Source organism: Aethalodelphis obliquidens, unplaced genomic scaffold (assembly GCF_003676395.1).
Source record: "Aethalodelphis obliquidens isolate GAN/ISIS:26980383/991018 unplaced genomic scaffold, ASM367639v1 scaffold42, whole genome shotgun sequence".
NCBI classification, from domain to species: Eukaryota; Metazoa; Chordata; class Mammalia; order Artiodactyla; family Delphinidae; genus Aethalodelphis; species Aethalodelphis obliquidens.
This window is the reverse complement of record NW_020837986.1, coordinates 12,470,083-12,494,542: the sequence shown is the minus strand read 5'-3', so window position 1 is coordinate 12,494,542 and position 24,460 is coordinate 12,470,083. Positions and strand designations below refer to the sequence as shown.

At 44.8% G+C, this 24,460-nt stretch overlaps 1 protein-coding gene across 4 annotated transcripts in view; it reads left to right on the top strand.

Annotated features, from left to right (window-relative positions):
* Nucleotides 1-349: 349 nt before the first annotated feature.
* The window catches only part of MAPRE1 (microtubule associated protein RP/EB family member 1), a 35,649-nt gene continuing 11,538 nt past the window's right edge, over nucleotides 350-24,460 (top strand). For all 4 annotated transcript variants that reach the window (XR_003427160.1, XR_003427161.1, XR_003427163.1 and 1 more), the window contains exons 1-5: nucleotides 350-430; nucleotides 5,368-5,491; nucleotides 16,204-16,349; nucleotides 18,286-18,493; nucleotides 22,372-22,493. Coding sequence is in view for 1 of the 4 variants with exons in the window: in XM_027078603.1 (XP_026934404.1) it covers nucleotides 5,371-5,491; nucleotides 16,204-16,349; nucleotides 18,286-18,493; nucleotides 22,372-22,493 (597 nt within the window). In the remaining 3 variants the exon portion in view is untranslated. The remainder of the gene's footprint in view (nucleotides 431-5,367; nucleotides 5,492-16,203; nucleotides 16,350-18,285; nucleotides 18,494-22,371; nucleotides 22,494-24,460) is intronic.

The window sequence follows — 24,460 nt, the reverse complement described above, 5'->3', positions numbered from 1 at the left end:
AGCCCGTATTGATTTATTTTTTATCCAATAACTCATTTTTGTAGAAATTCATTGTAAAACCAATTTTTTTGGCTACTGGGGGTGTAGAATTTGTAACTGGATCCCGCCTTCTAGGCGGAGTCACACCGGCACGAGGAGGGATCTCATTGGTTGCGGCAGACCACGCGGCTGCATTGCCCCGGCAGCCGGCGCCCCGCCCCTTGGGCACTCCAGCCGTCGATCAAGTGTCGGGCTCCGCCCCCAGTGCGCGGCTTAGTCCCTCTCTATAAAAGGAGCCGGCGGGCGATGACGAGCCTTTACGTCGGCGCGTAACGGGGGGGTGCGTGTGAGGTCATCGCGCGGGCGGGCGGGCGGGGTCAGGCGGTTTGAACGAGACGAAGACGGAACCGGAGCCGGGTACGGGCAGCGGACGCGGTCCAGCCGAGAGCCGGTGAGCCGGCTAGCGGGCACGGGGCGGCGGCCGGGGGCGGGCGGGCGGGCCTCGGGGCGGGTAGAGCCGGCGGGTTCTGCGAGCGGTGCTCGGGCCGCTCCCCTCAGCGGTGCCGTTCGGGCCGGGTGGGGGAAGGGCGGGGCCGTGACCCGGCGCGCGCGGGCCAAGCTGGGGGAAGCGCGCGGGCCAGGCTGGGGGGCGCGCGCTCTCCGTTCTGCTGGGGGGCGGGGCCTCGGGCCGGAAGTGGGGGCTGCTGCTCGGCGGCGTGGGGGCTTATGGGCTGCGGCCGAGGCGTGGATCCCGGACGGCGGAGGCAGGAGGTTCCGGGGTGGCTGTGCCGGGTAGGGGGCGTGTGTAGTTGAAGTGGGTCCTGCTGGGAGCTCTGAGGACCCCCACTGTAGGAGACGGTGCTGCCTGATTAAGAGTTCGGGTTTTGGATTCATACCTGTATTTAATTCCCTGCTGTGCGATCTTGGGCAGGTGTTTTAATCTCTCTGGGCCTCAGTTTTCTCATCCGTAAAACGGGGGACAAAGATAGTACATGCGGAAAGCTCTCGTCGTGGTACATAGCAAAAAAGCAAAAAGCAGGCCAGCTCACTGGACTTCCTCCTTTCTTCATCGGTATTTGTTGAGCGTCCACTAGGTGCTAGGCACTGTGCTAAGCGCTGGCTGTACACCCAGGAGCAGGAGGGCAAAGACTTGCTTTCTAGGAGTCTACATTATGGTGGGAAGACAGGAAATGAGAAAACTAATACTTGGAAAAGATAATTTTATATGCTCACTGGGAAGATAATATAACAGGGTGACATGAACAGTGCTTTTTCAGTCCCTGCTTCACAGCTGACCTGGGGTGCTGCAGGGCAGAGCTTGGCTTCTCCTCCATTTTGGGAATGAGACTCCTGAGGCCCTTTGAAGGAAGGTACACCGGCCCTGCCATCCACCTCTGTAATGGGGTATCTCTAAGAGTAGTAATAATAGCTGTTTGCTAATTGGGCACTTGCTGTGTGCCAGGTGTTGTGTGGCATTATGTCATTTAATATTACACTGTCTCTAAGAGTTATTATCTTCAGTTTACAAATTAGGGGACTGAGGCTCTGAGAGATGATTTGCTTTATGGTGTCCAGCAAGTGGCTGAATCCACGTCTGTGACTTTCTTTTTTTTTTTTTTGCGGTACGCGGTCCTCTCACTGTTGTGGCCTCTCCCGTTGCGGAGCACAGGCTCCGGACGCGCAGGCTCAGCGGCCATGGCTCACGGGCCCAGCCGCTCCGCGGCATGTGGGATCTTCCCGGACCGGGGCGCGAACCTTTGTCCCCTGCATCGGCAGGCGGACTCTCAACCACTGCGCCACCAGGGAAGCCCGTCTGTGATTCTTGAGTCCAGGCCCTTAACCTCTGTATTATGCTGCCTCCCTGAGGATCAGATCTAGACGGCATGTTTTATCCAATGTGCCCTTTGCGGTGGTGTGTCAAAGTGTGTAGTGGTTTCTGGCACATAAGGAAGCTTAGGACATGCTGTGCTTTCACTCAGATTCTCATTTAATCCTCACCACCACCTTGTGAAGATATTGTTCATCTTTTACAGGTGAGCTCTTTGTGATCCGGAAAGGTGAAGTATTTACTTAGGGTCACATTGCTTTTTTTCTGGTGGCACCTTCCTCCCCCTCTTTCCATAGGGCTCAGTATGGTGCCTTGAAAGTAATAGGTGCTCATCAGCCATCAATGAATCAAAGTGGGTTTGGGGGCCTGCTAGGAGACCTGCTGAAGGAGAAGAGATACCTGGAGAGGCAAGGGGGAGCTTTTTTCAAGGCACTTGAAACATGGATCAAGGAGCCTTTTAAGGGGGTGAGGTTTGCGTGATGGTATGGGGTCTTCCATTGAGGCCAAGCAGTGGGATCCTTGTAGAGGAAGAGTGAGCTATCACGAGCTGTAGCTGAGGCTCTGAGAATTGGGCTCTGTTTTGATTGCCTGGAAGAGCCAATTAAGTAGTTGAGTTAGTGGATGTTTACTGCACATCTACAGGGTGCCTAACCCCAGTGGGGTTAGTGGCTGCAGAGTTTGCAGAGCACATGGGGCCAGGTATTAATGTACTGCTAATGAAAGAGTTTTGAATTATATGATGATGAAAGACCATTAATGTTTTCTGAGCTGGGGTGTGGTCAGGAGACACACGTGGCTTAACCAGCTGCTTACACTTTATGGCAGCGTGACACACACATTACCCGATGTATGTATATATGAATGTCACCAAAATAGATTACAAGTGCTCAGCCTGGGACCGTGGTGGTTTTTATTTGGATGTGTCTCACCTTGGTACCTGATAATAGCATTTTGCGCACAGTATGCATTTCATTTATTCATTCATTTGGGATTTTAAACAGAGGAGACCCTTGGTCTGATTTTTGATCCAGAAGATTCTCCCTCACTGCTGTGTAAAAACAGTTTGAGTTAGAGACTAATTTGATGGCTGTTGTGGTGGATGGAGATGAGAGATGGTGGTGGCAAGTCTCAGGCACTGTTTTTGGCGCTGGAGATAGGAGGATGAGTGAGACAAGGTCCCTCCCCGCCCTGGCGCTTGTTTATTTAATACGAAATAATTTTTTGTGCATTATCTCATTTAAACCTCACCTCACCCTTTTCAGATAGGTAGCATTAACTCACAAGATAACTGAGGTGTATTGAAGTTAAGTAACTTGCCCAAGGTTATACAACTAATGAGTGACAGCCTCACGTTCAAACCCAGGCTTCAGATACTCAATGGAGCAAATTGCCTACTGGTCCACATCTCATCCGGGAGTGATTCAGAAATGAAGAGGTAATGACAGTTGCAGAGGTTTGAATGAAGTGCTGTGGGATTAATTTCCCAGTGGAGTTAGGAACTAAATTGTATTGGCTCCTTGTATAACGTGGTTTTCTCATTTGAGTTTAAGTAATAGTGTTGATAGTTTGCTTTCTGAAAAGAGTTTACACAGACACATTTTTCTCTCTCCTGCCAGCCTGAAAACAGGTAGCATTTACTGAGCCCGTTGTGTGCAAGTCAGTGTGCCGAGTGCTGCGGGGAATGTGGGATGTGAGGGCACAGACCTGCCAAGTCATTTATCTCTCTAGACCGCAGTCACCTCTGTTCATAAAAAGGGGATTGGATGGGAGATCTTCATCTTCTGGCTCTCACATTCTGTAGCTGTGTGACTCGTGAGGCGTGCAGGAGACACGTGGAAGTCTAGCTAGTTGCTAGGTGAAGGAATGAAGGGCCACAAGAGAGCATGGCGGCCCATGGTGGTTCCAAATTTGCTCTGAGTTTTTTTCCTCCTGTTGGTCATATTGATGTCACATGAAATGAGGAAAATTTAAATGTCAAGATCATCTTGAAATTTAATATTTTATAGTCATGTGTCCTCATGGTAATTGCCCAGGGATTTCATTTAGATCTGGATACACCTCCCCTTATCTCATATTGCTTGAGTCTTCCCTTCCCACTGTCTGTTCTCCACCAGCTGTCAGGGTGATCTTTTTCTTTTTTTTTCTTTTTCTTTTCTTTTCTTTTTTTTTTTAGCCACACCGTGCCAGCGGGATCTTAGTTCCCTGACCAGGGATCGAACCCGTACCCTTGGCAGTGGAAGCATGGCGTCATAACCACTGGTCTGCCAGGGAAGTCCCAGGGTAATTTTTTCAAACTTAAACGAGAGTGTGATTCTACCCCACTTAAATCCCCACAATGGATTCCTTAACAGTTAAAGAATAAAATCTAAACTCCTCAGCACAGCCTGCAGTCCTAACAGGATCTGGCTTCTTCACTTCTTCTCCCACTTCTGTTCCTGCTATCCCTCTACTCACTGGCCTGTAGGCACCCTTCTTCCACATCTTCGCGGGGCTGCCTCCTTCTCATTCTTAAGCTCAAACATCAACTCCGAGAGGCTTTCCCTGACCACATTCCCCTCCACCTTCATTATGTAAATGGTTGCCTGAAATGACATTTGTGTATGTGGTCAGTGTCAGACTTATACTAGAAAGTGAGCTTCCTGTGGACAGGCAACTTGTCTTTCCTGCATATCTGTTTCCCCTAGAACAGTGCTTGGTAAACATTTTCAGTTAATGTGTTTCTCTGTGCTTGTTGTTTTGAATTGGAAAGCCTGGCAGAAAGGTGAGGGGCAGATTTTCTAGGGGCGGGGAAAGAATGTGGATGATGGGGCCGGGCAGACTTGGCTGCCACTTCCTAGGGCTTCTGTGCTGCACCTTTTTCCTTATCTGTAAAATGAGGAGAATAAAGTGAGCCTTGCAGTGAGTTGTTGGGTTAAGTGACAAGTGTCTGCTAAGCTCCTGGTGCTTAGTAGGCCCTCAGATGCCCTGTCTTCAGGAGGCTCAGCAGAGAATTGGTACTAAGGTCTCTTCACTGTGAGGTCATTGCCAACACCTTGTAGTACTTAGGTTATTGAAAAGGTAATTTACTTTTTTGATTATAAAAGTGGACATAGTCTTTAAAGAAAATTTGGAAAACTTTATAGTGGAAACTAAAGAGAAATTAATACAAAAGCCCACCATCTGAAGAAAACTGGTGTAAACATTTTGATATGTTAGTGGACAAACTTGGATTGACGTTTTCTAAGCAGAGAACATTTTTGCTTGTGCATCAGCCTCCCTTCATAAAACAATCATTCCTTTACTTAGTGTCTTTTGTAGCTTAAAATTTTATGCCAATCACATTAAAACGGGGCCTGAATTTTAGGCTGGCTGGTGTTGGGTATTTCATTTCAGGTCATGTTTATTCATGGAAATCCAGGCTTGTGGCTGGAATCCTAGTGTCTCTGGTTTGGCCTGTTGGGGAAGAAGGTGAGGCTTATAAATTGAGTGTCCCCACAGGTCTGCCCTGGTGACTCCAGGAAATGCTTGCTCCTTCTTGCTGCCCAATAACACGAGTCCTTCTCTTTTCCTCACATGTGTAGAAGATGGCAGTGAATGTGTACTCAACGTCGGTCACCAGTGATAACCTCAGTCGACATGACATGCTGGCCTGGATCAATGAGTCTCTGCAGTTGAATCTGACAAAGATTGAACAGTTGTGCTCAGGTAAGAGAAATCAGTAGGCCCCTTTTCCAGGAAAGTCTGCGGGTCCTTCAGGGATGCACAGGCCCGTATCTGATTGCAAAAGGTGCAGGTTCAGGTTCTGCGTTGGGGCTGCCCGGTTTCTTTCAGCTCTGCCCTGATTCCACTTCTGAGAGGAACTGTGCTTAAAAAGAGCGTGCTCTGTTCTGGCCTGTGTGTCTACCGTCTCCTGCTGTAGAGGCTCCATTCTGAGGCCTGCAACTTAGTCCCAGCTTCTCCATCTGCACTGTTGTGCATCCAATTTGAAGTGACTTATTTAAGGACAATAATTATAATTGTTCTAGTTCTATATTAGTTTATCAGTGGTGTTTCTTTTTTTATTTATTTATTATTTATTTTTGGTTGCATTGGGTCTTTGTTGCTGCGTGTGGGCTTTTCTCTAGTTGTGGCGAGTGGGGGCTACTCTTTGTTGTGGTGCGTGGGCTTCTCATTGCAGTGGCTTCTGTTGTTGCAGAGCACGGGGTCTAGGCGTGCAGGCTTCAGTAATTGTGGCATGTGGGCTCAGTAGTTGTGGCTCACGGGCTCTAGAGCACAGGCTCAGTAGTTGTGGTGCATGGGCTTAGTTGCTCCACTGCATGTGGGATCTTCCCGGACCAGGGCTTGAACCCATGTCCCCTGCATTGGCAGGCAGGTTCTTAACCACTGTGCCACCAGGGAAGCCCTCAGTGGCGTTTCTTATTCCCAAGTAGCACAAGCCCAAACTCAGGCAAGTTTGCCATTTCAGCCACAACTTTATTGACCTACTGTTTACTAAGAATCTGGCAGAGAGGTAATGATTTAAAACAAGAACAAAAACATGTTCTGTTTCTGTCTATACTAATTGTATAACCTTTAGAAAACTAGAGAGAAGAAAATAAAAAATGCCGGTGGTTTCATTTTGAGAAAGCCACTGATTGGGTGTTTTCTGTGCATATATATATTTGTATATATTCCAGCTTTTTTTCACTTAACATTAAATTGTGGATATTCTCTAGTTTCTTTCACTGTCTTGGAAATAATTACGTTTAATGGCTGTATACTATTTCTTTCTGTAGATATGGTGGAGTTGTTTAATATCTTCCCAATTTTTGGACATTTAGGTTATTTCCAACTTTTCTTTCTTTTTTCTTTTTTTATAAAATAAATATTTATTTAGTTTTGGCTGAGTTGGGTCTTAGTTGCAGCATGCAGCATTTTTTAATTAAGTTTTGTAAACTTTCAGATGATTGTAGAAGTGTACAGGCATACCTCGTTTTTTTGTTGTTTCTGTTTTGGTTTTTTCTTAAATTTATTTACATTTATTTATTTAGCTGCGTCGAGTCTTAGTTGCAGCACGTGGGCTCTTTGCGACACACAGGCTTCTCTAGTTGCAGCGCATGGGCTTAGTTGCCCAGCGGCATGTGGGATCTTAGTTCCCTGACCAGGGATCGAACCCGTGTCCCCTGCATTGGAAGGTGGATTCTTTTTGATTTTTTTGGCTGCGTTGGGTCTTCACTGCTGCATGTGTGCTTTCACTAGTTGCGTCTAGCCGGTGCTACTCTTTGTTGCGGTGCGCGGGCTTCTTATTTTGGTGGCTTCTCTTGTTGCAGAGCACAGGCTCTAGGCGCACAGGCTTCAGTAGTTGTGGCATGCGGTCTCAGTAGTTGTGGCACACGGGCTTAGTTGCTCTGCAGCATGTGAGATCTTCCTGGACCAGAGGTCGAACCTGTGTCATTGGCAGGTGGATTCTTTTTTTTTTTCTCTCTTACATAAGTTTTTTTTTTTTTTTTTTCCTTGTGGTATGCAGGCCTCTCACTGTTGTGGCCTCTCCCGTTGCAGAGCACAGGCTCCGGACACGCAGGCTCAGCGGCCATGGCTCACGGGCCTAGCCGCTCCGTGACATGTAGGATCTTCCTGGACCGGAGCACGAACCCGTGTCCCCTGCATCGGCAGGCGGACTCTCAACCACTGCACCACCAGGGAAGCCCTGGCAGGTGGAATCTTAACCATTACACCACCAGAGAAGTCCCTGGAAGGCGGATTCTTAACCACTGGACCACCGGGGAAGTGCCCAGGAATCTTTAGTTGTGGCATGCGAACTCTTAGTTGTGGCATGTGGGATTTCGTTCCCTGACCAGGGCTCGAACCTGGGACCCCTGCATTGGGAGCGTGGAGTCTTAGCCACTGGACCACCAGGGAAATCCCTCCCCTGTGAGATTTAATCTCAGTTTTATAGATGGTCAGAGAGGCTAGATGTGAAGTTGTACAGTGAGACAGGGTTGCCCAGGAGTCATGCTTATTAAACATCAGTTGCTTTGTTAGTCTTAGGCACTGGCTGTTAGTCTTAGATCCGTGCTGCTTTCCCCCTGCTTTCTGTTAATTTCCTCAGTTTCACTGCCACATCCCCATTTGTTGGAGGCTTTTAAAGCACTTGTTTGCCTGGTGATTAATGGGGGGGATGAGGTCATCTTAGTTTTCTTTGGAGCCAGCTTTTTCACCAGCAGTTTCTCCCTAAAAATTACCTCTTTCTATTATAAATATACTCCAAGATGTATTTCACTTAGTTAATTCAAAAATGAGATCTCTTTTCACATGTAGATAAGTTGTATATGTGCTGATCTGGCTCCAGATTTGTCTCATTCAGACAGGGAGCTGTCATGAGTAGTCAGGACTTGGCATGAAGAGACTTCAGTCTGCACTGAGCCATGTGACTTTGGACGAGCCCCATAACTTTAAAAAAAAAATTATTTTATTCTTACTTATTTATTTTTATTTCTTGGCTCCTCCGTGCAGCATGTGGGATCTTAATTCCCCAACCAGAGATTAAACCCACACCCCCTGCATTGGAAGCACGGAGTCTTAACCACTGGACCACCAGGGAAGTCCCAAGTCCCATAATGTTCTGGTTCCTCATCTATAAACTGGGGTAGTAGGATCTGGTTCACCTTTTGCGCTGTTGTGAGGCTCACCTGTAAAAATAGCTCTCAGGGCTTCCCTGGTGGCGCAGTGGTTGAGAGTCCGCCTGCCGATGCAGGGGACGTGGGTTCGTGCCCCGGTCCGGGAAGATCCCACATGCCGCTGAGCGGCTGGGCCCGTGAGACATGGACGCTGAGCCTGCGTGTCCGGAGCCTGTGCTCCACACGGGAGAGGCCACAACAGTGAGAGGCCCGCATACCACAAAAAAAAAAAAAAAAAAAAAAAAAAAAAAAAAAAAAGCTCTCAGATACTGATTCTGCACCAGACCCTTGAGGTGAACCTCGATCTCTCAAGGGGCAGGACACATTCTCGTTTTACACAGGAGGAGACTGCGCGGGGCACAGCTTAGACGTTATAGAGCCTGATTTTGAACCCAGGATCTTTCTGACCACACAGCCTATACTCTTTCTGCTGTATACATGCTGTGTCTTTTAAAAGAAGCATTTGGAGGAGAGTTGAACAAATGTAAATTACATATTATCATTTATAGTGATATTGTCTCATTAAAAATCTGTGAAGAGTTTCAACTTTGCCTGCTGCCTGCCATTTTTCTTATCCTAGATAAAGGGCTTTTCCCCAGTAGAACGTACAGAATACTTCTTTTTTTTTCTTTGAAAATTTATTTATTTATTTATTTTTGGCTGCGTCGGGTTTTCATTGCTGCGCTCAGCCTTTCTTGTTGCAGCGAGTGGGAGCTACTCTTCATTGCGTTGAGTGGGCTTCTCATTGTAGTGGCTTCTCTTGTTGTGGAGCACGGGCTCTAGGCTTGCGGGCTTCAGTAGTTGTGGCACGTGGGCTCAGTAGTTGTGGCTCATGGGCTCTAGAGCACAGGCTCAGTAGTTGTGGTGCACAGGCTTAGTTGCTCTGTGGCATGTGGGTTCTTCCCAGACCAGGGCTCGAACCCGTGTCCCCTGTATTGGCAGGTGGATTCTTAACCACCAGGGAAGTCCCAGTGCAGAATACTTATGCACGTGATTTATAAACAAACTTCTGTTCACAGCTAGTTCACCTCTTGAAAGCCGTGTGGAACTTTTCTCAGAGTATGTAGAAGGTTGTGTTGTGTTTCACATTGACGTGTAGGAAATGGGGTCTCAGCTTCCAGTATGAGACCAAACAGGATGAGCCGCAGACACCGTGTCCCTGAAAAAGGTCTGCTGCCTGGGGATTGGAGTCAGAGAGAAAGTGAGGCTCCTCAGATTCTCGTGTTTACTGAGGCCCGAGGAGAATCCGAGTGACGTTTAACACTGGAGCCTGGTCCCTCCTGATCTTACTTCTGATGAGCAGGGGGTCATGCAGATCAGAATTCTCTACCAAGCCCAAGCTTTGAAAGGTAGGAATAGGTTTTTCCCTTGAGAGGGCAAAGCTCTGAGGTCGTACACTACTCATGTGCTGGCTGCCTGTGAAATGGCTGGGTTTTATCAGCATTGTGGGCTCCCTGCCTCCAACAGTGAAGTGAGCCATTGCTTAGCCTTGTAGTGAGATAAGGTGAGGATGACTTTCAGTGATAGAGTGGCCGCTTGTTTCAGGATTCATTACATTCCGTAGTCTCTCTGTTTTGGAGAGTTAGTCAAGTATTTTGAAAAGATAGTCATCAAGGGAAAAACCCCGATCACAGAGAAAGATTCTGATGGGATCGCTTGTGTCAGAAGGGGGATGCTGAAAAAAAAAGGGAGTTCCTTGGTGGCCTAGTGGTTAGGATTTTAGGCTTTCACTGCCGTGGCCTGGGTTCAATCCCTGGTTGGGGAGCTGAGATCCTGCAAGCCAGGCAGTGTGGCCCAAAAGAAGGGATGGGGGTGGGGGTGCCATTTGCTTTCCATTCCTCTCTTCCTTCGATTCCAGTTCACGATCAGGCCCCTCTGCGCTTTTCCAAGGGCTCAGCGTGGTGCTCTGAACACGTCAGGTGGCCCTCACTGAATGTTCTTGGATCCCCCTTCCTTGCCTTCTCCCCTCCATCCTGACCTCCTTCACAGTTCTGTGCTGTACAGAGTAGAAGAGCTGTTTGGATGCTCCCAGGCAAAAGCTAGGTTTCCTTTTTTCTTAGCTCATTGTGGGGCCCTGCCAGCCCTCAAGTTGATATAAAATAGCTTGTCAGTCTTGCTCCCAGAGCTGCTCTGAGAGTGAGACCAAGAGCCTGACCAGGCCTCACCCATTTTGTTTTCTGCTCAAGTTGGGCTCCCTTTTCCAGACACTCCGTTTTGGGCCATAATTCCACCCTTCTTCTAGTGTCGCAGGCCTGAGAATCATCTTTCTAGGCTAACTCACAAAATTCTCTGTGTCTCCTGCAGGGTCTTTTGCTGTAACCCCTTCTCAGTTTGCAGGCTGCTGCCATAGTGGCCTCCTAACGTTCCCTGCAGGCTCCCCTCCCCCACTCTTCTTTTACTGTATCAGATAGTCTGCAGCCTTTCAAAGAGACCATTTTTTATTGTCACTTCTCTGCTCAAGGAAGTACCTCTTTAAATTATTTTGCCTAATTCTTCAAGTACCTCTTGGTGTTAATTAAAGCAAGAGACAAGAAACTTATTTTCTTCTGATTATAAGTAATGAGGTCTTCTTCATAGAAACATTAAGAAGAAAACCATAATCTGCTGTATTGTCACAAGTGATAGTTATTGTTATCTTTTAGCTGCATTTTTTCCCCCTAATTATGGTTTAATTTATTGAACTCTTACTATAGGCCAGGCACTTTCTAAAGTGCTTTACCTATATAACCTCGGTGTGGGGGGTGGGGGGGAGGTAAGGACTGTCATCACCATTTTATAGATGGAGAAACTGAGACAGAGAAGTTAAACAGCTTGCCCAAGGTTACTCATTTTAGCTGTACGTTCAGTATTTTCTATAATTTTAAAACATAATTGACATACTTTTTGAATAACTGAAAGTCTCAAATGGTTTACAATTCAAAAGGAACAAAAAGATAAACAGCAAAAAGTCTCCCTGTGAAAAGTAAGCCCATCTACTAGCCACCCAGTTCCCCAACCCTGAAGTAACCAGTGTTATCAGCTGGGTGGCCTCCAGAGAGAGTGTATACAAGCAGAAACATCCATCTGTCTGTGTTTTGTGTGTGTGTTCTCTTCCCCCCTTTTACACAAGTGGTAGTGTTTAATTGCACTGAACACTCTGGAGAGTGTTCCATATGCATGTAGCAGGTGCCACTTTCCTTTCTTTTATGGCTGTGTAGTGCCATAATTTCCTTGGATCAGTCCCCTATTAATGGACATTTAGTTTGTTTCCAGTCTATTGCTATTACAGACTGTTGCAGTAAGTAACAAATACAAGCACACAATGTTGTATGGTTTTGTTTCTTGCTTTTAAAATTAAAATAGGATTATGTTTCACTTGTTAAAATGTCTCGAGGCCGACTTTTTTTTTTTTTTTTTTGCTGTACGCGGGCCTCTCACTGCTGTGGCCTCTCCTGTTGCGGAGCACAGGCTCCGGACACGCAGGCTCAGTGTCCATGGCTCACGGGCCCAGCCGCTCCGCGGCATGTGGGATCCTCCTGGACCGGAGCACGAACCCGCGTCCCCTGCAATGGCAGGCAGACTCCCAACCACTGCGCCACCAGGGAAGCCCGAGGTCGACTTTTAATGTCTGCATTAATGACTCCTCACAGCCTTCTATTTCCAAATTTTATTCATCCTTTAAGATGACTTAAGCCTCACCTACTTCCAAAAGCCTGAACACTTTTACATTTAATAGAGTGTTTCCTTTGTGTAAAACTTTGAGGACTCTTAATCTAGAGTTTTCTGATAGGAAGGCATTTATCCTTTTTTTTTTTTTTTTTTTGGCCGTGACGGAGCATGTGGGATCTTAATTCCCTGACCAGGGATCGAACCCATGCCCCCTGCACTGGAAGTGCAGAGTCCTAACCTCTGGACCGCCAGGGAAGTCCTGAAAGGCATCTATCCTGTGTAGAATATTGACTTCAGCTTTCATCTAATTCTCCAAGGGACCCTTGACCCAAAAGGGTTGAGAGCCAGTGCACTTGAGATATTGCAAGCTTTTGGAGAAGGGGCTGCATTGTGCCCTTGTGTGTTCTGTGCTTGTAGCACAGATCCTGGCAGAATAGGGCTGCAGTCAGCGGAGACTTGGTGGTTGGTGCCATGACACAGCTGGTCCAACACTAAGTCTGTCTGCATTTTCCAGCCACAGATTTTACATAGACCTGTTCTCCTGCCCCAGATCATTGGGACAGCAGCCATGTAAGAGGGGTCCTCTTCTTTTTTTTTTTTTTTTTTAATTTATTTATTTTTGGCTGCATTGGGTCGTTGTTGCTGTATGTGGGCTTTCTCTAGTTGTGGCGAGCGGGGGCTACTTTTCGTTGAGGTGGATGAGCTTCTCATTGCAGTGGCTTCTCTTATTGCGGAGTACAGGCTCTAGGCGTGCAGGCTTCAGTAGTTGTGGCATGCGGGCTTCAGTAGTTGTGGCTCACGGGCTCTAGAGCATAGGCTCAGTAGTTGTGGTGCATGGGCTTAGTTGCTCCGAGGCATGTGGGATCTTCCCGGACCAGGGATTGAACCCACGTCCCCTGCATTGGCAGGTGGATTCCCAAGCACTGCACCACCAAGGAAGACCTGAGGGGTCCCCTTCTTACCCTGCTTATGTTGCCAGCCTTTGTTATTAAGGCAGAGACTGGAAGGAAAGCCCCTTTTAACCTCTTCTGAAACAAGCTGAGACATCTACAGGCCAGGAGTTTTGAGCCCTTTTGTAAAAAAGCAGCTGACAGACTTCTTTGTAAAAAACATTTACCTTCTTTTTTTGTGTTTGATTATAAAATAATATTCATTGTAGTACATAATTAATATTTTAAAAATAGAATGTATTCAGTACCAGTCCCCAGAGATGGCCACTGTTCAATCATTTTTGATCTAAAAGCAATAACTTTGTATGGTTTAATGTAATACATTGTGTTTTTTATTTTTTAATATTTATTTATTTAATTTATTTATTTTTGGCTGCATCAGGTCTTAGTTGTGGCACGCAGGATCTTCGTTGAGACATGCGGCATCTTTCCTTGCATTGCGTGGGCGTCTCTCTAGTTGTGGCATGTGGGTTTTCTCTCTTTAGTTGTGGCACACGGGCTCTCTCGTTGAGGCACGCAAGCTTAGTAGTTGTGGCTAATGGGCTTAGTTGCCCCGTGGCATGTGGGATCTTAGTTCCCTGAGCAGGGATTGAACCCACGTCCCCTGCATTGGAAGGTGGATTCTTTACCATTGGACCACCAGGGAAGTCTCCACATTATGTTTTCTTCTAGTCTTTTTTTTCCTATGCATATATATTAAGGTGGATATTTTTACATATATGAAGACATTTTATAGATATGTTTTTGTATCTTGCTTTTTCTTGTAATATTAAATCTTGAGCTTTTTCCCCCACAATTGAAAAAAAATGTGCTTTGAATGCTTGCATAATATTCTCTTAGGTGAAGGTGTGCAAATTACATAATTGATTGCTCCTATTTTTGGACATATAGGTTGCTTCCATTTTTTACTCTTGTAAATAAAGTTACACAAGTTTCATGTGTAAATCTTTGCTGTATTTTTTAAAAATTGGTATTACTTTATTAAATTCACTTTTTTTTTTTTTTTGCTGCACTGGTGGCTTGTGGGATCTTAGTTCCCTGACCAGGGATTGAACCCAGGCCCTTGGCAGTGAAAGTGCAGGGTCCTAACCACTGGACTGCCAGGCTATATTTTCTTAAAAATTCATTTCCTTAGGTTGGCTCCCGATGTGTTTATCAGCTGTTTACATTTTTTTGTGTGAATTGTCCAGTTGATTTGTCTATTTTTAGTGGGGTCTCAGCATTTTTCTTTGTTAAATCTTTTTCAGTCAGAGTGTAGCAGCATGGTATACCTCTTTCTTCCCTGATTCGGGAAATGCTTCTTTATTCCAGGGTAGGGTGTCCTAATATGGTGGATAATGACATGGAAAAGAGCAATGGACCAGAAGTCAGGATACCTGGGGTCTGGTTCTAAGCTTGGTCTCTTGCCTCTGTAGTCTTTGGCCACAGTTTTTGGTCCTCAGTTTTTACATTTATAATGGCTATAAGGATTCTTCTATCACTAAAATAAAAACAACATTCTTCAAGCAGGTTTTTTCTGAGAAGCAGATGACTGCCGTTTTGAATGGAAAGTCCCACGAATGGCCTGAGAATTTAGTAAATGCACATTATTTTGCTGGTTCAGAAAGAATATCTTTCATGTGTAAAGCAGTGCTGTGGGTATAGATGCTTAATAGATTATCTTCTGTGTGTGTGTAAGTTGATTTGTATGCATCAGGATCCGAACCAGATCTGTATATTGCAATTGGTAAATTATGACTTTTAAATCTCCTTTATTTTTTTAAAATTTATTTATTTATTTTACTTATTCATTTTTGGCTGCGTAGAGTCTTCGTTGCTCTGAGCAGGCTTTAGCTAGTTGCGGCTAGCAGGGGCTACTCTTCGTTGCGGTGCGCGGGCTTCTCACTGCGGTGGCTTCTCTTGTTGCGGAGCACGGGCTCTAGGTGCGCGGGCTTCAGTAGTTGTGGTGCCTGGGCTTCAGTAATTGTGGCTCGTGGGCTCTAGAGTGCAGGCTCAGTAGTTGTGGCGCATGGGCTTAGTTGCTCTTGCGGCATGTGGGATCTTTCTGGACCAGGGATCGAACCCATGTCCCCTGCATTGGCAGGCGGACTCCCAACCACTGCGCCACCAGGGAAGCCCAGTGCCTCCATTTTAAGAAGCATAAATATTGCTAATTCATTGCCTGGTACGTAATTCCCACAGTATATTTCTGTTGGATGAGTAAATAGCCACCTCAAGAATCAGGCTTTCACTTTCTGGTGCTCTTTTCTACTAAGCATGTCACTCTGGTCATTGAAATGCTTCTGCTTTCTTTGTATCTTTCCAAAAATAATGATAATGACACTGTTTATGCCAGATCTGGCAGAGAACAAATTTGGCCTGATGTAAAATAAGTTGAATATGCATATTAAGATGGCCTCGTTCTGCAGAACACCTATTGCTTAGTCGCTGGATTTCTTGCCTCCTTTCCTGAAAGGGCAGTAAGTGTACATGAAGCCTGCCCTGTATTAGGAGAGTGTATTTTGGTAGGCATTAGAGAAGTAACATTCCTGGAAATATTAAGTGCCAAGAAAACACTTTTGGGGATGGTGATGGATAAAAATGGGCAAGTGGAGGAAAAATCGGGGAGCAAATGAGATGAAATATATGCATTAATTTCTTATAGTGGCCTTTAAAATTGAAAAAATTTAAGTGGAGGAACACAAAAATGTCTTCTATTCACCTTTGTTTATAAAATAATAGGTAAGTTTATTTAGAGATGTAAAAAGCTCAGGGAGGCAAACATCTTAGAAAAAACTTTTTTTTTAAACCTGTGTCAGAGGATGGATCTTCGAAATACAGGGGAAATCCCTCCTCCCGCTGACATTCATTTTTCTTTGTAGTTGTCATTTTATTATCATGCTGGTTTTCTTATAAAGAATAGTTTTAAAATTTCATGGGAACATTCCTCTTTTCATCATGGGGTTCCAGGTTGCAAGTGTGTTGTAGAACTTACCAGGTAAAACCACAGTCCTATTATCAATTTTGAAGTCAAGTGGTAATGAAGCTTTGGGGTTTTGTAGGTCCACTTCACAACTTTTAAAATTTAGTGGGTTAAGCAGGTTTGGGTAAATTTTCACTCTGCTGCTTTAATAGCTACTGCATTTAATGACCTAGTGTGTATTTTCTTCTGTTACTCATTCAGGGGCTGCCTATTGTCAGTTTATGGACATGCTGTTCCCTGGCTCCATTGCCTTGAAGAAAGTGAAATTCCAAGCTAAGCTAGAACACGAATACATCCAGAACTTCAAAATACTACAAGCAGGTTTTAAGAGGATGGGTGTTGACAAAGTAAGTAAACTTTATTCTTTCATTTAGGGTGTTTCTTAACTAGTGGTAATTACTAAGGATACAGATTCTGGGCCATGACTTTGGACATTTTTGTTTTTCTTTTCCCAATTTATATGGTTATCTTTTCTCCAGTTAACAGAATTTACTGGGAGCAAAGTTTCCCTCTGCTCTCCTACCCCCGGTTCCCTTATGGTCTTCTTTCTTCATTATGAAATTGGTAACTGTCTGAAAGATCAATCTGTAAATCTCTACCCATGATTTTTTTAAAAAATTTTATTACTGTTTACTCTCTATTAGTCTGAGGTCTAACTCGTTTAATCTCTGAATTTACTTCTGTAAAGCATACCATATGGTAGAATAAGTAGCTCTAATAGAGAAGATTCTAGAACTACTTGATTTTTTTTTTTTTTTTTTTTTTTTTGCTGTACGCGGGCCTCTCACCGCTGTGGCCTCTCCCGTTGCGGAGCACAGGCTCCGGACGCGCAGGCCCAGCGGCCATGGCTCACGGGCCCAGCCGCTCCGCGGCATGTGGGATCCCCCCGGACCGGGGCACGAACCCGCGTCCCCTGCATCGGCAGGCGGACTCCCAACCACTGCGCCACCAGGGAAGCCCTAGAACTACTTGATTTTTATAGTAAAGTACAAAGAAGATGGCTGGCAGGTGCTGGAATGTTCCCTTTTGCTCCCAAGGTTATTTGAAGCTACCAGAAACACAGACCACCAGGCTTCATTAGGGTAAATAGCTTTGTTTTGGTAGATAACAGATTATTGCAAAATTAAGTAGTTTCCCCCCATTAGAAGGGCTTATCCTTTAAGCCATTTGGGGGGGGGCATTTTTTTTACTAAAGCTTGTAATCGTCCCCTGATTATCTTACTGCTGTATCTGGTTTTTATTTACTTTGAAATCAGTCTTATTTTTATTTTAGTTTTGTCTCTGTACAATATATAAAATACACATTTGTGTTGGAAGAATATCATTTAGTTATCAGGCATAGTTTAAACTAGGTGTAGCTTATTATATGCAGTAATTTTTCTTTTTATGGAATTTATTTTTTTGAATAAGGAAAATTTTTGAAGTATATAAGTTAGAATAGTGCAGTGATCTCCCATGTACCTCAGTGATTATCAACTCAGGGCCAATTTTGTTTCATGTATACCTCTACCCCTCCCCCTGTACTCGTGGATTATTTTGAAGTGAGTTACAGACATAACATTTTATTTGTAAATGTTTCAGTATCACACAGAGAAATTTTTAAAAAATTATTTGCTCAGATGGGTGGGTATAGTTCAGATTGTAACTGGAATCCTTGAAGAGTTAAAAGATAATTAAGCTCTGGCCAGCAGTCCCACCATTTGAAGTAATACCTGGTAACACAGTATTCTTGTACAATAAAAAACTTACAGGTCCTTTGAAGTATGTTTAATAGGACTGGAATTACTTGAAAAACATACCATTTTGTAGAAGTCTATCCCAGGACTGATTCTGTACGTTGACCTATTTTTAATACAGAATTTTTTTTAGCACAGTTCATCGTGGATGCCTGTGGTTAGTTTGTGCTCTGGATTTCATACCTTGTGACAGGCACCGTGGCTGTGCAAGTTCCATGGGAGCTTTACTCTTTACAGTGGAATGACATATCTTAGGATGTGTTTGGATGTGTATATGTGACTTAATGTATGATACTTGTTTCTTTTGCATTTCTGATTTCTTTTGATGGACTTGGAGGGGGACTGGCTGCTGTTAAGTTCTCTGTGGAAGGCAAATTGAATGAAACCTGCTCTACAAACTTCCAGGGGCTTACTTAGCACTTAGTTCTTGCCTCTAAAATATTTTTTTCTCCTTTGGCAGAACTTTATACTGATTTGATGGACATGTTTGATGCTTGACAGAAGCTTCTTCTTGCTTTGGGCTAAATAGTCTTTTGTTTCTCTGCAGATAATTCCTGTGGACAAATTAGTAAAAGGAAAGTTTCAGGACAATTTTGAATTCGTTCAGTGGTTCAAGAAGTTTTTTGATGCAAACTATGATGGAAAAGACTATGACCCTGTAGCTGCCAGACAAGGTCAAGAAACTGCGGTGGCCCCCTCCCTTGTTGCTCCAGCTCTGAACAAACCGAAGAAACCTCTCAGCTCTAGCAGTGCAGGTAAAACAAACGAACAAACAAACCAAACAAACCCCAGAAACCCCCACACAAAAAATACCATTTCCAAATACATTCATTCTTATAGTAGTCAGTCAGAAGGGTTTGGGTAGCCGTAGGCTTAGGGAGCTTAAAGAGCATAAGCCCAGCCACATGGCCGAGGCATGGATTGTGGCATCAGGGCCCTGTGTTTGTTCTTAGATCTCTGGAGGCCTGTGTAATCACTTCACCTCTACCCTGCTGTTTCCTCCTCTGTAAAAGGGGAATTTCAGTACTTGCCCCTAGAGGGCTGTTCTTGAGGCCTGAATGAGTTACTGTATCGATTTGGCCAACACACTTTAGTTGGAATAGACGTCCCTCAGGTTAGCTCACATAAAAGAGAGTTAGTTTGAACACAAGGGCATTTCATCTTAGAGCCCTCGGATGGGAAGTTACAACCATACCTGAACTCCCAGGAACTGAAGGAGCTTTCTAGGTCTCTTGGGGACTGCTCTTGGCTCTGTGTCATTGTTCTGTCTGCAGACCAGCTTCCTGCGCTTACTCACGGCTTCCCTGCCGTCCCTAGAGTGCTAAGTTCTGTGCTGCCAGCAGAATCTAGGAGTCAGGGGGAGGCTGTTTTTAGACACTTTCTTTAAAAGTCTTGTCCTGGTAGGTTTCCCCAAATTGTTTGCAGTAGTACACTCACAGAACATATACTTTGGGGCAGGGTGGATGTTCTGCAGATGCTAACTCCTCCTCAGAAGGTGGCAAGAACGTTACTTAAAGTCGTGTAGTACCTTGAGAGAGGCTGATCCATCTGGTAGGTAGAGAGGGACATTGAGTACTTTGTAATTTTGATAGCTTTATTGAGCTCTGATTCACTTACCATACAATTCACCCATTTAAAGTATACAATTGAATGGTTTTTAGTACATTCATAGGTGTGTTCTACTATTGCCATAATCAGTTTTAGAACATTTTCATTACCCCCCAGAAGAAACCTCATGTGTGCTTAATAGCAGTCACTTCCCATTTTCCCCCAACTCTCCTCCTTCCCTGCCAATCCTAAGCAACTACTAATCCACTCTCTGTCTATGGATTTACTTATTCTGAACATTTCTGAGTGGGATTATAGAATACATAGTCTTTTGTGTCTGGCTTCTTTCATTTAGCATAATGTTTTCAAGGTTCATCCATATTGTATCATATATCAGTACTCCATTCCTTTTTATGGCTAAATAACATTCTATTGTATGGTTGTAGCACATTTTATTTATTCATCAGTTGATGGTGATTTGAGTTCTTTTCAGTTTTTAGCTCTTAGGAACAATGCTGCTATGACCATTCATATACAAGTTTCTGTGTGGGCGTATGTTTTCTCTTGGGGTATATATCCCAAGAGTATATACTCTTTTTTTTAAAAAAATTTTTTTAACGTCTTTATTGGAGTATAATTGCTTTACAGTGGTGTGTTTCTGCTTTATAACAAAGTGAATCAGCTATAAATATAGATATATCCCCATATTTCCTCCCTTTTGTGTCTCCCTCCCACCCTTCCTATCCCACCCCTCTAGGTGGTCACAAAGCACCGAGCTGATCTCCCTGTGCTATGCGGTTGCATCCCACTAGCTATCTATTTCACATTTGGTAGTAGGTATAAGTCCATGCCACTGTCCCACTTCGTCCCAGCTTATCGTTCCCCCTCCCCCTGTCTTCAAGTCCATTCTCTACGTCTGTGTGTTTTTTCCTGTCCTGCCCCTAGGTTCTTCAGAACCATTTTTTTTTTCTTTAGATTCCATATATATGTGTTAGCATACAGTATTTGTTTTTCTCTTTCTGACTTATTTCACTCTGTAGGACAGACTCTTAAGTCCATCCACCTCACTACAAATAACTCAATATCGTTTCTTTTTATGGCTGAGTAATATTCCACTGTATATTTGTGCCACATCTTCTTTATCCATTCATCTGTCAGTGGACACTTAGGTTGCTTCCATGTCCTGGCTATTGTAAATAGAGCTGCAGTGAACATTGTGGTACATGACTCTTTTTTTTTTTTTTTTTGCGGTACGTGGGCCTCTCGCTGTTGTGGACTCTCCCGTTGTGGAGCACAGGCTCCGGACGTGCAGGCTCAGCGGCCATGGCTCACGGGCCTAGCCGCTCCATGGCATGTGGGATCTTCCTGGACCGGGGCACAAACCTGTGTCCCATGCATTGGCAGGCGGTCTCTCAACCACTGTGCCACCAGGGAAGCCCCATGACTCTTTTTAAATTATGGTTTTCTCAGCGTATATGCCCAGTAGTGGGATTGCTGGGTCATATGGTAGTTCTGTTTTTAGTTTTTTAAGGAACCTCCATACTGTTCTCCATAGTGGCTGTATCATTTTACACTCGCAGCAACAGTGCAAGATTCCCTTTTCTCCACACCCTCTCCAGCATTTATTGTTTGTAGATATTCTGATGATGGCCATTCTGACTGATGTGAGGTGATACCTCATTGTAGTTTTGATTTGCATTTCTCTAATGATGTTGAGCATTCTTTCATTTGTTTGTTGTCAATCTGTAGCTCTTCTTTGGAGAAATGTCTATTTAGGTCTTCTGCCCATTTTTGGATTGGGTTGTTTGTTTTTTTGATACTGAGCTGCATGAGCTGCTTGTAAATTTTGGAGATTAATCCTTTGTCGGTTGCTTCATTTGCAAATATTTTCTCCCATTCTGAGGGTTGTCTCCAAGAATATATACTCTTGGAGCAGAATTGTTGGGTCATATGGTAACTCTGTGTTTAACCTTTGACAGAACTACCTGACGGTTTTCCAAAGTGACTGAATCATTTTATTTTCCCATCAGCAGAGTATATGAGGGTTCAGATTTCTCCAAATATTGAATACTTTTATTCTTTAGCTTCTTAGAATGGGGAACTGCATAGATAACCCTGTGCATTTCATGTTTCAGATGCTGCTAACAGGCATGTGGAGACTTGCATTAAGTATTTAGTCTTCAGGTTAAACATATGCTAGAGATCCTCCAGCGGAAATGCCTGTTACTGTGGGTGAAAGGCCTGATGGTTATTGAACAGTTTGGGATGTCAGGAAAATGAGATATTTTTAAGCCTGGCATAATGTACAAGCTTTACAAAATACTTGCTGAATGAATAAAATCATGAATGATAAATTTACCTTGAGGTAGCCCATTCTTGATTATTCTTAATTATTTTAACTTGTAGATAGATTGGCTCCTTGTCGCTTTTTCCTCGTCTTTGTCTGTTTTGGCCATTCATACTGAGAGAAATCTTTAAGTACTGGTCAGTGTGCTGCTTTTCTCTCCTAACCCTTCTAAACACCTTTTAAAAGGGAAGCAGGACGGGGTTTTGAAGTCATTAGTGGTCAAAGCAGGCTCTACCCTCTCATCTTCCCAATCCAAGGAGCCTGAGGTTCTGAGTTAGGAGGCACCTTACTTTCCAGATGGGGAATTGTGGGCACCCCACAACAGCTGGGATTGTGAGCTCCTGGCCTGAAGTTTTCCTTTGCTCCATAAAGCTGCCCTGTCTGTGGATGTGGTTGGAGCTGGGTTAAGGTAGATCATCTGTATGTACCAGGATGACTTTGCCTCTTTCAGATGATAGTCCTGTCCACCCCAGCGGAAAAAAGGCCACGCCAAAGGACTTATTCCCAGCACGAAAGATCGTGGCTAAAATTGGTACTTAAATGTGCTGCCAGGATGAAAAACCACTTTGGGCAAACATGGGGTGCAGTCTTGCATGCTGGGCTCTCTCTGTTGGGTCTCCTCACTGCATAGCTGTGGAGGGCAGTTGGTCACAGCCTCCTTTTGTTGTCTGGTGGGTTCTTTTTTGTCTTGAAATTTCTCCTCTTAAAAAAAAAAAAAAACAACTCTGCTCCTCTCAGCTCCACAGAGGCCCATTGCAACACACAGAACTACTGCAACCCCTAAGGCTGGCCCGGGCGTGGTGCGGAAGAATCCTGGTGTGGGGAACGGGGATGATGAAGCAGCCGAATTGATGCAGCAGGTAGGCACCTCTTGTGTCCAAGACAGGAGCCACCTTGGGGGAAAGGTGCTTGCTGCCCTGACCAGGGAGGCTTGTCTGTGTTCTTGTGGGAAGACCTGCCTTGTGTGCATACCAAAGCAGTCTTCATGACACGTGTGAGCACTTTGGAGCTGGTGGGCACTGCGAGCCTGGAGGTGACGATGGAAGAGAGAGGGACCCGGCATTTTTGAGTGCTGTTACATCTATTTCTGTTAGAAACCCATGTCTGTTTGGAAACCTGCCCATACGATGGAACCCTGTTGAAAGTCTTTGGAACGCTGTCAGGGTTCTGTGGGATTCGGAGAATGTCTCCTGAATTTTGGCTCTGACAAAAGATAGATTTCCCTTCTAAATGATAATTTAAAAAAAGATTCCGCAGTCTCTCTGCTGAAATCCTGGGCCACTAGAGTATCAAGTTGAGAGTGGAACTGGTATGCAAAGCCTATTGCTTTTCTGTTCTTAATAGGTCGATGATTTGAAACGTCTTCAGGATTAAATATCCTGAAGGTACTTGGGAGAGGTCTCTGTAGATCAGAACAAATTTTAGACTTTTAGACATTTTCTCACTAATTCTTATAGTTTTATTTGTTTGTTTGCTTTTGGATGATTCTCTTGATTAATTCCAGATTTAAAATCAAGGATGCTCTGTGATTCCTGTGACTTCGGGATTGAACCCTTTTACTTTCCTTTTAAAAGCCAAGTCCTAAAGCCTGGAGGAAATGGCCTCACTTTAATCCAGAAGCTCTTGTGACCCAGATCATACTTCTGGGAAATCAGGACACAAAAGCCTGCTCAAAGATCACATTTGGTCTTTTTCATTCTTTGATTTGTGTGTGCCTCATGGTCACAGGTGCCTTGGGAGCGTGGAAGTGACAGGGTCACCATCCCCATTGTTGTGGCAGCCTCAAGCACCCTGTGGGCACTGTCACTGTGAGTGCATAAGTCCTGGAGAATAAGGAGCCTTCCCTGTAACTGTTGGTGTCCAGGCACAGGTGTACACAGGAAGCAGTCTCAGTGAGAAACAGGGTAAAGAGGTGTCATTGCCGAGGCCTGGCAGCCAGCACTGGGTTGGCCTTGTGCTCTCCAGGAGAAGATGCAGTGGGTTCCATGGGACTGCTGTTCAACTGGTGTCCGGTGTGAGGGAGCACTGACTTTGGGTTGCGTAGATTTGGGGCGCATCCTGGCTCTGCCACTTAACTTCTACTTGGGGCAAGTCAGTTAACCTCTCCGAATTCACTGCCTCGTATGCAATGGGGCTAATACTTTGGTCACGGTATTTGAGCGGATTTCATGAGGTGATGTTTTGCCAAGTACCTGGAAGGGTGTTTGGGATAAATGGGATAAATGGCAGTGGATGAAAGACAGTTGTGATTGTTACGGTTCTTGTCTATGGGCTTGATAGAGTGAAATAGGTTCTGAAGTATGTTTTTTTTTTTTTTTTTTTTGCCGTACGCGGGCCTCTAACTGCTGTGGCCTCTCCCATTGCGGAGCACAGGCTCCGGACGCGCCGGCTCAGCAGCCATGGCTCACGGGCCCAGCCCCTCCGCGGCATGTGGGATCTTCCCAGACCAGGGCATGAACCCGTGTCCCCTGCATCGGCAGGCAGACTCTCAATCACTGCGCCACCAGGGAAGCCCTGAAGTATGTTTTAAAAGTTCATAGGAGTTAGATTTTTTTTGGTGAAACACACAACTGTTAATAGCAAAAACAAAACTACCGTTTTTAGAGTGTGAGCGCCAGTGCTCTTCTAAGCATTTTCTTTCATTTTTGCAGCAGCCATGTGAAGTGTTACAGAGGACAGTGCGGCTTGGAGAGGTTAAATAGCCTGAGTTGAGGTTTGGACCCAGCTCACAGCCAGCTGGTCCAGCCCTGCCTCAGAACTGATTTGTTTGGCCTGAACAGGGTTTTGATTTTTATTATTATTCTTTTTAATATGAAGGATTTTAGAT